General features: G+C 45.5%; 1 protein-coding gene across 3 annotated transcripts; it reads right to left on the bottom strand.

The window, feature by feature from the left end:
* Positions 1 to 398: 398 nt before the first annotated feature.
* Positions 399 to 14,822, bottom strand: afmid (arylformamidase). 3 transcript variants are annotated; one of them, XM_042318280.1, is made up of 10 exons: positions 14,570 to 14,822; positions 13,518 to 13,608; positions 13,073 to 13,177; positions 7,086 to 7,171; positions 6,788 to 6,860; positions 6,461 to 6,558; positions 5,851 to 5,929; positions 4,473 to 4,608; positions 2,994 to 3,101; positions 399 to 2,611 (listed from the first exon to the last, which is right to left on the bottom strand). In XM_042318280.1, exons 2-10 carry the CDS (start codon positions 13,577 to 13,579, stop codon positions 2,582 to 2,584), a joined length of 777 nt encoding a protein of 258 aa, XP_042174214.1. In that variant the 5' UTR covers positions 13,580 to 13,608; positions 14,570 to 14,822; the 3' UTR covers positions 399 to 2,581. The 3 variants fall into 3 exon arrangements, with proteins under 3 accessions (XP_042174214.1, XP_042174215.1, XP_042174213.1); XM_042318281.1 differs by lacking the exon at positions 14,570 to 14,822 and adding an exon at positions 14,422 to 14,516; XM_042318279.1 differs by lacking the exon at positions 14,570 to 14,822 and adding an exon at positions 9,784 to 9,832 and having other exon boundaries at positions 13,518 to 13,678.
* Positions 14,823 to 14,978: the final 156 nt, after the last annotated feature.

Raw genomic sequence — 14,978 nt, forward strand, 5'->3', positions numbered from 1 at the left:
CTTCGCGCTGAGTTGAACACACTGACCCTGACCTTCTCGGGTAACCTGTACAGTCCATACAAGTGGGTACAGTACAGTTCAGACTCAGAGATAAATAATATTTTCCTAAAAACTGCAAACGAAACGAATAGAACTGCTGCCGCGGTAGAATTAAAATAACGTTCAACGCGTTGTCTCTAGAGCGCGATATTCTCTCGTGAATGGGTGTCAGAAGGCTGGTCGAACACAATATCCCTTATGTTCCCCAAAAACAATGGTCCTATTTATAACGTTTCATATGAGGGTTATGAAAAGGCTCGACTTCCCTTGCAACCACAGTTGCAACCACAGTTTTCCCTGACAGTCCCGTCTCTGAAACTCACCAATATTTTCTCAAAAAGAAAGCTTTGACAGAATGGCACACTTCTATGACATACACATTTATTGTGATATTTTACATAATTCTCCCACCAACATTATTACTAGTCATGTAAACAATAATGTAAACAAGCATTTAGGCTACTAGACAAAGAAGCATAATGACCCACATAAAACCATTATTACATTTTAGTGTGCAAATCTAGATTGACAATTTCATATTAGGGTAGAATAATAAACAAAATACAGTATTCCTTAGTTCTAGATTGACAAATTCAAGTGTCAAACAGTTATTTTGGGGTACATGTTACAATGAATTCCATGTGTAACACACATCTGACAATTATTTAGGTAAATATTGACAAATGTCCAAAATGGTAACCTTTTCCCTAAAAAAAGTGCACTACTTTTCACCATTCGGGACGTACCCTATTGAATGCCAACATTCACCTTTCTTCATACTGATTGCAATTCATGTCATGTACTTAATCTTAACACGAGAAGTCCAGACCCTGTTCATGTCCTTTAGAAAATAACCAGGGTTTGAATTACAGGGGGGGGGGGGGCAGATTGAACACCCTCACCGTTCATGCACCCCCAAGAGGCCATGTATAATTTGAACCCTGGTTCTGATGACAGGTCAATAAAGTTATAATAACAGGTGAACAACATAGTGGGGAAAGACTCCCAGTCAATATGGCTCAGAGAACAGGCATCCTTATTCAAGTCAATGATGTCATAATGGGTGGACTATTTCTATGGTTCAGAGAGGTTTAGAAACAAACACAGGAAGTGATGTAACAATACAAAGAAGCAAAAAAGTGCCACTGTCGGCGCGTTATCAACTACACTGTGCCACTAAAACAAGCGATGAAATCGACTGGACAATGGCAAAATTGCCATGAAGACAATATTAATTTGTGCATAGTGATTGGTTAACTGATTAGCTATCTCGCTCGCTCTGGAATCAAGTGTTGCTACTTTATCCTGGCAGGCTATGCTTCAGTCCCAAATGGCACCCTATACCCTACTTAGTGAAATAGACCTGGTTAAAACTAGTGAACTATATAAGGATGCAATTTGGGACGCATAATATGTTTTCAAACTTTGGCTGGTCCAGGATCAGTTTGACCATTTCCCTAAAAGATTCCTAAGAGCTTTACAAGTAGGCCGTCATTGTAAATAAGAATTTGTTCTTAACTGTCTTGCCTAGTTAAATAAAGAAAAAGATGTCAACAGGTTAGCTGTGTAGGTAAGGAGAGTAGGATGCATCATCATGAGGTTATCAGCCAGTCTGAGGACTTACTGCCGACCACAAGAGACTAACACAGGAGAGACCAATGAAAACCATGTGCCTCTCTAACACAAACACACTCTCAAAAGATCTTCTACGCAGCAGTCCTGGAGGAAGTGGCAGCTTAGAGGGAACATGGCTCAAAAGATCTTCTACGCAGCAGTCCTGGAGGAAGTGGCAGCTTAGAGGGAACATGGCTCAAAAGATCTTCTACGCAGCAGTCCTGGAGGAAGTGGCAGCTTAGAGGGAACATGGCTCAAAAGATCTTCTACGCAGCAGTCCTGGAGGAAGTGGCTCTTGAACGTTTAAAATGAGAAAGTATGTAGAGATTATATTGGACCTAAAAGTTAAATAACTTCCCTTTTTCTGGCCCACAAATTGTTTTTGACGAACAAATCGGTCCGGGAAAAAAATCTGTGCGGCCATCCTCTGAATTTAGAAAATCCCGATGCGGCCTTTGAGCCAAAATGATTGCCCACCTTTCTATAAGACATAAAGCAGGGTCTGGAATATTTCCTGGAGTATTTCCTGGTCATGACTTGAACCAGGAAGAACTCCAGGCGATAGCTTTTTGTAACGGAGCAGGGTGAAGATGCCCCTATACGCAGATCTTGGGTCAGTTTAGCATTTTTTCCCACTAATAGTTCAAGTTAAGAGGAATCAAAAACTGATCCAAGAACTGTAACTAAGGGAATCTTCACCCCAGAGGTTCTGTAACACAAAACATAATACCTGTTACCTAACCACCTTGTTTAGCCAATAGCCATCAGTCCATAAAAACTGGTGCGTGGTGCCTCTAGATGTGGTTCAGAACAGAGGTGTTTGTGGTTGATATGTAAATGAATGATTGGCCAGTGTCCCTGTATCTCTTCAATGATTGGCTGGTGTCCCTGTATCTCTTCATTGATTGGCTGGTGTCCCTGTATCTCTTTAGCTCTTCCCCATCATCTTTAACAGCAGCTGTACAAGGAGGAGGTAGACGCATGAAGACAAAGGTCACAAAGGTCAAGTTCATCTTAACCTTTGAGACAGACAAACTGATACTCATGATGAGTAATGATCATTAGCTCAAGGAGAGTGCCTCACAAAAAGCACACCACACTAAGGTCTGGAGGAAATAACACTGTCTAGCTAATACATTTTTTATTTTCTTCAAAGGTTGACTGTGACTTGGAAAGAGATAGGGAGGGAGGGAGGGAGGAGATAGGGTGGGAGGAGATAGGGAGGGAGGGAGGAGATAGGGAGGGAGGAGATAGGGAGGGGCGAGCAAGAGAAGGAGAAGAAAAAGGAAGGGATAGATAAGGAGGAAGAGGGAGAAAGAGGTAGGGATGGGGGTACCTACCTGAGTGAGGTGGTAGTCTCCGTCGACTAGCTGCTCGATGATGTTGAAGTGATCTGTGTTTGGAACGTCCTCCAATGTTACCTTCAGTCCTTCTGTTGACTCCAGAGTCTGCAAGAGGGAAGGAGGAGAGGAGGGAGAGAGGAAGGAGAGGGAGGGAGGAGAGGGAGGGAGAGGAGGAGGGAGAGGAGGAAGGGAGGGAGGAGGAGGGAGAGGGAGGGAGGAGGAGGAGGGAGAGAGGGAAGGAGGAGAGGAGGGAGAGAGGAGGGGGAGGAGAGGAGGGAGAGAGGGAGGAAGAAGGAGGAGAGGGGGAGGGAGGAAGGGAAGAGAGGGAGAGCAAAGAGGGAGAGAGGAAGGGAAGGGAGGAGGGAGAGGAAGGGAGGAGGAGGAGGGAGAGAGGGAAGGAAGAGGAGAGGAGGGAGAGGAGGGAAGGAGGGAGGAGAGAGGAAGGGAAGGAGGAGAGGAGGGAGAGAGGAAGGGAAGAGAGGGAGAGAGGAAGGGAAGGAGGAGAGGAGGGAGAGAGGAAGGGAAGGAGGAGAGGAGGGAGAGAGGAAGGGAAGAGAGGGAGAGCAAAGAGGGAGAAAAAAGGGACAGAAAGTTAGTAATTTTCTAGGCCCTAAAACTCTTCCAAAAATATAAGGGTGCAGCTGTGTTATAAAGGTGAATTGTTCTGTCACTTTCTGAAATCTACAAGAACAATCTAGATATATTCTAATGTGTCCCAGACAATGTCTGTTTTTCCATCCATGGAAGGAAGACACAGAGAGGGACCAGCAAAGAGGCTGAGAGGAAGGGAAGGAGAGCTAGTGTTCAGGGAAGGTCCTGACTTTCAGTCCTTGGATGGGAGACCAGATGCTGCTGGAAGTGGTGTTGGAGGGCCAGTAGGAGGCAGAGGAAGGACTGGGAGAGGAGGGAAAAATATCCCAATGCCCCAGGGCAGAGGAGAGAGGGAGACTGCAGGGAAGAGAGGGGAGCAAAGAGGGAGAGAGGAAGGGAAGATATTAGAAATGAAGGAGGGTGAGCAAAGAGGGAGAGAGGAAGGGAAGAGAGGGAGAGCAAAGAGGGAGAGAGGAAGGGAAGGAGGGGAGGGAGAGAGGAAGGGAAGGAAAGATCCCAGAGGCAGGGAAGGAGGAGAGGAGGGAGAGAGAAGGGTGGAGGAGAGGAGGGAGAGAGAAAGGGAAATTCCCAAGGGAGAGAGAAAGGGAAGGAGGCGAGGAGGGTGAGAGGAAGGGAAGAGAGGGAGAAAAAAGGGACAGAAAGTTAGTAATTTTCTAGGCCCTAAAACTCTTCCAAAAATACAAGTGTGCAGCTGTGTTATAAAGGTGAATTGTTTTGTCTCTTTCTGAAATCTACAAGAACAATCTAGATACATTCTAATGTGTCCCAGACAATGTCTGTTTTTCCATCCATGGAACTCGGGACACATTCTATTCATCAGCTCTGATTCTGTTTTCTACTTCTATGTGTTCAGTCTGTACTGACTTTGTAGTAGTCCTCCGACTGCTTCCGGAACTCTGGTGAGTCTTTCTGCGCCACGGCAACCACGATGTCACAGTTGGAGGAGGAGAGTTTGAGCTGCGGAACCAGCTGACTAGGACTGTTCCTCAGAGCCACCTCTCTGTGAAGAGACAGAGAGTGAGACAGAGAGAAAGAGGGGAAACAAGAGGCGAGAGAGAGAGAGGAGCTTGCACGCGTGTTACCTCTCCCACTATGTCTCCCTGTCATGGCTTGTGCGCCATCAGTACAGCTACCAACACATCTTGACCACCAAAGTCCATTTGATGTCACAAACCTGTCCAGTACTTGAAAAATATCCTCTCCTGTTGTCCTGGTTTCCAGTGGTTTCATTTAGGATGTCTTCCTTAATTGACCCTCATAAACGTAACAGACATATACCAATGCCAGGCCTGTTGACTCACCAATAATTTGGCCATTGATGTAAGCAGTAATTGTTTACTCATTGACCTGTAGCTGACCATGAAACAGTAGATGAAGGCATGGTTGTATAGTTTTTGTTACCCCTTTTTCCCTCAGCATGTCCCAGCCATATCCGTGGTCAGCTGGAAGAAGGGAAGTCCTGATAGCATGGGTCTTGCCTGTCTCGGTAGCACCATATAAGGTTAACCCCTTCTCATTAATTCAAATGTTGTTTTTTCACCAGGCCTCAGTTTCATCATTGAAAGCCTCCAGCCATATTTTTCACTGGTCAGCAGGTTTCTAAATTTATCAAGAGTGAAACCTCCAAGGGAGTTAAGTGATTGATGTTTGACTGTACCTGTACATTGTGTTGTTAGCTCAATGACAAAGACTCTTATAGGACCAGAGGCTCATTAATGGTATCTGTTGCTTTTATTTACCATTTCACATATAAATGTCATCTTTACTCACTCAAAAAATGAGTGGCTACATTAAATGCATAATGGTTTATTTTGTTTTAAATGTCTGCTCAAGATCAGTTTTCCTGAGGAGAGAGTAAGTGGTTAATGTGATTGGATGTTAATTATTTGACTAGGTTACCTGTATTTGACATTGTGTTGTTATTTCGCTGAACACTGGATGGTTTCATTGTATTTTAGGCAGTGAAACGAGGCTACTCAGTCGAGAGAGAAAAAACTCACCCAAATGTATATCCCCATGGAAACCATTAATGTACTGTTTGAAAATGTGAGAAAAAATACATTAAATGATATTTTTTATTTTATTTGGTGTACCCCTGACAGCATTGCACGTACCTCAGTTTGGGAATACCTGAGGTAGAGCATTCAGTGGTGCATCTTCAGGGGTGGATGGGTGTGGGGGTGTGTGGTACGTACTCTGTCATCTTCAGGGGTGGATGGGTGTGGGGGTGTGTGGTACGTACTCTGTCATCTTCAGAGGCTCGTTGACATAGGTGGACAGGATGGGCAGGAGGTCATATATACCACTGACCAGGAACGCACCTGAGAGAGAGAGAGACAATGTTTGGGTAAGGAGATAGGAGGGAGAGACAATGTTTGGGTAAGGAGATAGGAGGGAGAGACAATGTTTGGGTAAGGAGATAGGAGAGAGAGACAATGTTTGGGTAAGGAGAGAGAGACAATGTTTGGGTAGGAGGGAGAGACAATGTATGGGTAAGGAGATAGGAGGGAGAGACAATGTTTGGGTAAGGAGATAGGAGGGAGAGACAATGTTTGGGTAAGGAGATAGGAGGGAGAGACAATGTTTGGGTAAGGAGATAGGAGAGAGAGACAATGTTTGGGTAAGGAGATAGGAGGGAGAGACAATGTTTGGGTAAGGAGATAGGAGGGAGAGACAATGTTTGGGTAAGGAGATAGGAGAGAGAGACAATGTTTGGGTAAGGAGATAGGAGGGAGAGAAGATTGTCAATCATTCAAAATAAAAAAGCAGGTCTTTCTGTGGTTATGGAGAAAGATTACTGAGATCACGTCTCTGCTGACAACCCGCTATCTCTTGACCTCTTGACCTCTCACCTTTGATCTGAGGGGTCACACTGTACTGAGACCAGTCTGTAGAGAGGATCATAGCAGCCAGGTGGGCCCCCGCAGAGTGGCCACACAGGTACAGACCACTAGAGAGAGCGAGAGAGAGGATTGCCAGTCAGAAACCAACCCCTAGCCTAGACATTCATATCATCAAATCATGACATATTTGTTACTATCTCATTTAGTCAGATAGTAAAGATTATATTCAGCCACTCTTGGAGGGCAATGGAAGTTGATTAAAAATGTGCTTCTATATCATTAAGACTGCCTTTAGTAAGCACAGATCTGAGACTGAGACTGATGAAGAGGGCGCACCTAATGTGTGAATACTGTTGAATGACGGACACCACACTCCTCCGCACCTGAGACACCATCAAATCCATGTTCCCTGGATGGGAAACAGGGGGAAGAGGAGGAAAGTAAGAAAACATAGGAACAAACGAGGGACAGATGGAGTGCACAATTTTAGACCAACAGGCTGCTGTGCTCTGAAGACCCCAGCTGCAGTCTACAGAAGTAGTACGCTATAGATAAACAGGGAGACATTTGGTACGCATTCATAATGTCTCCTATGTTGCTATGACATCACAAACCAGGGACACATCAACGGTACCTTTGGGAGCGATGTCGTAACCCACGGCGACCACCACGACGCCCTTATGGACCAATGGGACAGCCATAAACCCGGACTCCTCCTTACTAGGGAGAAGAAACATATAGGCCTTTTCTCAAATGGATTTGCTCAACTCCTGCATCCTCGTGGAGAAAAATGTGCTTGTATGAAATTAGACTCCTCTCCACACACGCGGCATCAGGCAAATGACGTTTACACGGGTGAAAATCCCTGAATATATGTGTAAAGTTACAAAACACATTTAGCAAAACATTCTATATATAAATGGATATGTGCATTATCTTTTTCAGATGTTTTACCTGCTGTTCTCTACCTGCTGTTCTCTACCTGCTGTTCTCTACCTGCTGTTCTCTACCTGCTGTTCTCTACCTGCTGTTCTCTACCTGCTGTTCTCTACCTGCTGTTCTCTACCTGCTGTTCTCTACCTGCTGTTCTCTACCTGCTGTTCTCTACCTGCTGTTCTCTACCTGCTGTTCTCTACCTGCTGTTCTCTACCTGCTGTTCTCTACCTGCTGTTCTCTACCTGCTGTTCTCTACCTGCTGTTCTCTACCTGCTGTTCTCTACCTGCTGTTCTCTACCTGCTGTTCTCTACCTGCTGTTCTCTACCTGCTGTTCTCTACCTGCTGTTCTCTACCTGCTGTTCTCTACCTGCTGTTCTCTACCTGCTGTTCTCTACCTGCTGTTCTCTACCTGCTGTTCTCTACCTGCTGTTCTCTACCTGCTGTTCTCTACCTGCTGTTCTCTACCTGCTGTTCTCTACCTGCTGTTCTCTACCTGCTGTTCTTACCTGCTGTTCTCTACCTGCTGTTCTCTACCTGCTGTTCTCTACCTGCTGTTCTCTACCTGCTGTTCTCTACCTGCTGTTCTCTACCCTACCTGCTGTTCTCTACCTGCTGTTCCTACCTGCTGTTCTCTACCTACCTGCTGTTCTCTACCCACCTGCTGTTCTCTACCTACCTACCTGCTGTTCTCTACCTGCTGTTCTCTACCTGCTGTTCTCTACCTGCTGTTCTCTACCTGCTGTTCTCTACCTGCTGTTCTTTACCTGCTGTTCTCTACCTGCTGTTCTCTACCTGCTGTTCTCTACCTGCTGTTCTCTACCTACCTGCTGTTCTCTACCTACCTGCTGTTCTCTACCTACCTGCTGTTCTCTACCCACCTGCTGTTCTCTATCTACCTACTGTTATCTATCTGCTGTTCTCTATCTGCTGTTCTCTATCTGCTGTTCTCTACCTGCTGTTCTCTACCTACCTGCTGTTCTCTACCTACCTGCTGTTCTCTATCATACCTGCTGTTCTCTATCTACCTACTGTTCTCTATCTGCTGTTCTCTATCTGCTGTTCTCTACCTACCTGCTGTTCTCTATCTACCTGCTGTTCTCTATCTACCTACTGTTCTCTACCTGCTGTTCTCTACCTGCTGTTCTCTACCTGCTGTTCTCTACCTACCTGCTGTTCTCTATCTACCTGCTGTTCTCTACCTGCTGTTCTCTACCTGCTGTTCTCTACCTGCTGTTCTCTACCTGCTGTTCTCTACCTGCTGTTCTCTACCTGCTGTTCTCTACCTGCTGTTCTCTATCTGCTGTTCTCTACCTGCTGTTCTCTACCTGCTGTTCTCTACCTGCTGTTCTCCTTTGAGAAAACGACTGCTTCAAAGGGGGTGTGGCATATCAAAACTCTTCCATGAAGGACTCAGTAGGATACACATGACTGTCCTCGATGAAAGGTGGCTATCGAGGAGGGGAGGACACTTCCATTTCACCTACTGACAAACTGACTCTCTCCCACCACTTATCGGTTTCCGGTCATGGAGGAGAGAGGACGGAGGAGAGAGGACGGAGGAAAGAGGACGGAGGAGAGAGGACGGAGGAAAGAGGACGGAGGAGAGAGGACGGAGGAAAGAGGACAGAGGAGAGAGGATGGAGGAGAGAGGACGGAGGAGAGAGGAGGAGGAGAGAGGACGGAGGAGAGAGGACGGAGGAGAGAGGACGGAGGAGAGAGGACGGAGGAGAGAGGACGGAGGAGAGAGGACGGAGGAGGAGGAGAGGACGGAGGAGAGAGGACGGAGGAGGACGGAGGAGAGGACGGAGGAGAGAGGAGGAGGAGAGGACGGAGAGGAGGAGAGAGGACGGAGGAGAGAGGACAGAGGAGAGAGGACGGAGGGAGAGGACGGAGGAGAGAGGACGGAGGAGAGGACGGAGGAGAGAGGACGGAGGAGAGAGGACAGAGGACGGAGAGGACGGAGGAGAGAGGACGGAGGAGAGAGGACGGAGGAGAGAGGACGGAGGAAGAGGACGGAGGAGAGAGGACGGAGGAGAGAGGACGGAGAAGAGAGGACAGAGGAGAGAGGACAGAGGACAGAGGAGAGAAGACAGAGGAGAGAGGACAGAGGAGAGAGGACGGAGGAGAGAGGACGGAGGAAAGAGGACGGAGGAGAGAGGACAGAGGAGAGAGGACGGAGGACGGAGGAGTGAGGATGGACTTTTTCCCAAATGAGAAAGGCCGAGCGAAATAGAATATGTAGAATGGTTATTAATTCCCCAATATCACAGCCATGACCAGAGAGACAAATTATTGATAGACAGACAGACAGACAGACAGACAGACAGACAGACAGACAGACAGACAGACAGACAGACAGACAGACAGACAGACAGACAGACAGACAGACAGGTACCTAAGGAACTGCCAGTAGCCTCCATGGAGGTAGATTACCAGTGGGACATCTAGAAGAAAACATGGTTATGGGTAATTCCACAGTTACAGAATGATGTGGACTCACATTTCTTTACCTTAAAATATATGTCAAACAAAAAACTAAGTTAAACAGCCCCATACAACACAGTAACTACTCTTAACCATTTCCACTGAAAATTTACCAAAAAAATAGAATTAACTTGAAGAACAGTGCATATGCTAAGTTTGGTAACAGAATGACGATTTGTGCCATTTTTTCCATCCTTCCACACACCTTCACCCCCTCCCCGCAAACACCCACTTAGAAGATCCATGGCCAGATGCATATGTGCTGTCTAACCCAGGGCACTGCCTGTGTCTGTGTGGATCTGTGTCTGTGTGGATCTGTGTCTGTGTGGATCTGTGTCTGTGTGGACCTGTGTCTGTGTGGATCTGTGTGTGTATCTGTGTCTGTGTGGATCTGTGTCTGTGTGGATCTGTGTCTGTGTGGATCTGTGTGATCTGTGTGGATCTGTGTCTGTGTGGATCTGTGTCTGTGTGGATCTGTGTCTGTGTGGATCTGTGTCTGTGTGGATCTGTGTCTGTGTGGATCTGTGTCTGTGTGTGGATCTGTGTCTGTGTGGATCTGTGTCTGTGTGGGTCTGTGTCTGTGTGGACCTGTGTCTGTGTGGATCTGTGTCTGTGTGGATCTGTGTCTGTGTGGATCTGTGTGTGTATCTGTGTGGATCTGTGTCTGTGTGGATCTGTGTCTGTGTGGATCTGTGTCTGTGTGGATCTGTGTCTGTGTGGACCTGTGTCTGTGTGGATCTGTGTATGTATCTGTGTCTGTGTGGATCTGTGTCTGTGTGGATCTGTGTCTGTGTGGATCTGTGTCTGTGGACCTGTGTCTGTGTGGACCTGTGTCTCTGTGGATCTGTGTCTGTGTGGACCTGTGTCTGTGTGGACCTGTGTCTCTGTGGATCTGTGTCTGTGTGGACCTGTGTCTGTGTGGACCTGTGTCTCTGTGGATCTGTGTCTGTGTGGACCTGTGTCTGTGTGCAGTTTCTACTGTGGAAATGCCTTGTTTCTCCGGTTCCATGTTGCCCCCAGGCCTGTGTGTCATGTAAGGTGTTGTGAAAGCTTGGTTTCCCCTTGATAAGGGATACCGCATCCCCTTTAAGGGCTACCGCATCCCCTTTAAGGGATACCACATCCCCTTGATAAGGGCATACCGCATCCCCTTGATAAGGGCATACCGCATCCCCTTGATAAGGGCATACCGCATCCCCTTGATAAGGGCTACCGCATCCCCTTGATAAGGGCTACCGCATCCCCTTTAAGTCATTAGACATCTGTCACAGCTGTCAGTAATGTGCTGCTGCCTTACTGCACTACAGTACTACACAACAGTAGTACACTACAGTACTACACAACAGCAGTAATGTACACTACAGTACTACACAACAGTAGTAATGTACACTACAGTACTACACAACAGTAGTAATGTACACTACAGTACTACACAACAGTACTGAACTACAGTACTACACAACAGTAGTAATGTACACTACAGTACTACACAACAGTACTGAACTACAGTACTGAGCTACACTATTACACTACAGTACTACACAACAGTAGTAATGTACACTACAGTACTACACAACAGTACTGAACTACAGTACTGAGCTACACTATTACACTACAGTACTACACTATTACACTACAGTACAACACTACATTACTCCACTACACTACTGAACTACAGTATTACACCACAGTACACTACAGTACTACACTACTACACCACAGTACTACACTATTACACTACAGTACAACACTACATTACTCCACTACACTTACGCACCACTGCACTTTGTATACCAGGGTTGGCTGGCCTTCTATAGTCACTCGTAGGCTCAGTCTCTGGTATACTTTTATTTACAAAGCCATTTTGGGTTTACTACCTTTTTATTTGGGCATTTTTATTGTTCAGAAATGTGGTGGGTACTCTCTTCGTTCGCTGGACTTTATCCTGCTAACTGTTCCAAATGTCCGAACTGAATTTGGTAAAAGGGCTTTTATGTACTCTGTGCCATCGTCTTGGAACACCTTACAGAATACTTTTAAACTGGAAGAACTTGTCCTGATTGGTGTTTTTAAATCACTGATGGATGATCTTGAGACTGATTCCCTGACCTGTCAATGTTTTTCATTTGATGTTTTTGATTGTGTTATATGGGAATTCTATGGTTTTTACTAGATGACTTGTAGTTTTTCATGTTGTTTGTCTGTATTTTTTGTAATGACTTGGTGCTGCCTATCTTGGCCAGGATGCTCTTGAAAAATAGATTTTAAATCTCAATGAGTCCTTCCTGGTTAAATTTATAAAAAATACACTACTGAACTACAGTATTACACCACAGTACACTACTACACCACAGTACACTACTACACCACTACACCACAGTACACTACTACACTACTACACCACAGTACTACACTACAGTATACCCCCTTTGGTCTCAACAACATACTGTAGCTGCAGTACACTAGTGTTAGATCAGGAGATTGAATCTGGAAAGAGTTTTGGTTTATGCTTCCTTTTAATACTATTTTGATGTAATATCTCAAATAATCAGTGACAGAAAATAACTCAGTTTTCATGTTTTCAGTGAAACCCTTCTTTTATTTAATTTCACCACGAGATGAAGAATGAAGGTGTGTGTCTCAGTAGCTGGGATCAGAGGGATGATGCCTGAGGGCTGTCTGTGGAGATGCCTGAGGGCTGTCTGTGGAGATGCCTGAGGGCTGTCTGTGGAGATGCCTGAGGGCTGTCTGTGGAGATGCCTGAGGGCTGTCTGTTGTGATGCCTGAGGCTGTCTGTGGAGATGCCTGAGGGCTGTCTGTGGAGATGCCTGAGGCTGTCTGTGGAGATGCCTGAGGGCTGTCTGTGGAGATGCCGGAGGGTGATGGGGGGGGGCTGAGGAGTATTTATGTCTGTAATAAAGCCTATTGTGGAGGAAAACTCATGCTGATTTCCAGGCCCACCCATGGTTGCGACCCTGCCCAGTCATGTGAAATCCATAGATTGGGGTCAAATGAATTTATTTCAATTGACTGATTTCCTTATATTAACTCTAACTCACCAAAATCTTTGAAATTGTTGCATGTTGCGTTTATACGTGTGTCACTTGATTATCCTGTTATTCTATCGTCATCTTCTAGTTGAAGACAATATCAGAGAGGGTGTGTTGTTGACAAACAGGATATATCACAGACACACACACCTAGAGAAGTGGTGGTGGGAACATAGACGTCTAGTTTCTCCCCCTCTCCTTCTCCATAGGGAACGTTGAGGAGGGTTTGGGCCAGGCCACGGGCACGCTCCGTACCTAAACACGCACCAAAAACATGCACACGGAGAAATGTACAGAGACACACCACTTTGTTTACTTTGCAAAAATGTATTTTGACTAAACTGTAGTGTAACCTACGGATACAGAAATACTTGTTAGCCATACGGGGCACAACAACAATAGAAATCAAACCAACGACATACAGTTGGTTACTTTCCAATCATTCATTTCATTATTCGGACTGCGGGCACCACCCATATGTCACCGCTAGCCTAAAGAAGATCCCCATAGCAATCAGTTGGCTATTGCTCTTTCCTGAACCCACACTCTTGTCAATAATCAACTTTATCGGCTAGTTAATCAATCATCGACAGACCTTCTTTGAGCGCCGTCACGTGGGATTTGATAACGTCGTCTGCCGACATTCTGTGCGACCATTGGCTGGGCGAAAACTGCCTCTCTAGCTCCTGTCAAAGCAACCACACACAAGTGTGTTGTGAATATGGGCGGCCATAGGTACAAGCTGGTTGGAGTGGGAACATTAGCTCATAAAGACCAGGCAGACAGCGAGGGCGCAGTCCAACAGCGCCCCCAGTCGGTAGTCATTCGGAACTTTTGATTAATAGCAGAAGTCAACATACAGATTTTTGTTGATACTTTTGTTGTTTCAACAGATGATGTGAGCAGGGAACTAAAGTATTTATAATCGATATTTAGATATGAGAAACGGTGCTTTATTTTATAGTGATAATGGCAAACGGATAGGCAAAGTTTAGAAATGAAGAGAGTAGGTTATGAAAAAGAGGAACTAGGCTACTTGCAGACATTATTATATATTTCTAACAGTTGTTAAAATACTTTGTTATATAAAGGTTACATTTAAAAAAGTAAAAAATGTATTCTTTTTCCCACCAGGTTCATATGTTAATATAGCATGTTGTTTAGTGATCATGCAGGCCTGCTTCCTGGGGAATAGGGGCGCGCGTACTTACGAGAGACGCACATATTTGTGCTCTACAAATGTTGCGTATTTTCTTTTGGATGCAGGAGAGAACTGCAATGCGTTAAAACAACCTGATATCCGAGGTCCACGTCTTTAGTCGCAATCAATCACACACAAAGCAGAGCTACAGCTGCACCGGTTACATATTTACAGTACAATGTCTACTGTGTAAACAGACACTAAATCATCTTAACATCACTTACATCCTTATTCATATCCTTCCAACGTGACATTGTATGAACAGACACAAAACGTACATCATATTAACATCACTTACATCCTTATTCATATCCTCCCAACGTGACATTGTATGAACAGACACAAAACGTACATCATATTAACATCACTTACATCCTTATTCATATCCTCCCAACGTGACATTGTATGAACAGACACAAAACGTACATCATATTAACATCACTTACATCCTTATTCATATCCTCCCAACGTGACATTGTTGCTCTTGAATGTAACAACAGCAGATAGGCTCCGAGAGGCACAACACAGAGAACCTTTGGAATTGGACAAAAGATAAGCAGGGGAAAAAACGCCCATCGAGGCCAGTGGGTCAACGGGTCTGCGGGTCTGCTGGACGAGTGTCTGCGGGTCTGCGGGACGAGTGTCTGCGGGTCTGCGGGACGAGTGTCTGCGCGGTGTCCCAATGTTCTCAGGTAAAATGTTTCCGTTGGCTACTTCTACAAACAGTTGTTTATTTGTTAACGACTAGGACTAAGATTTTGTACCAACACAGCCAGTGAACCACCGTAACTTGATGGCACAACAATAACAGCTTCGTTAGAATTGCAGCCCGCCAAATGTAACAGTGCATTAGTA

This window comes from Oncorhynchus tshawytscha, unplaced genomic scaffold, assembly GCF_018296145.1.
Source record: "Oncorhynchus tshawytscha isolate Ot180627B unplaced genomic scaffold, Otsh_v2.0 Un_contig_4324_pilon_pilon, whole genome shotgun sequence".
NCBI classification, from domain to species: Eukaryota; Metazoa; Chordata; class Actinopteri; order Salmoniformes; family Salmonidae; genus Oncorhynchus; species Oncorhynchus tshawytscha.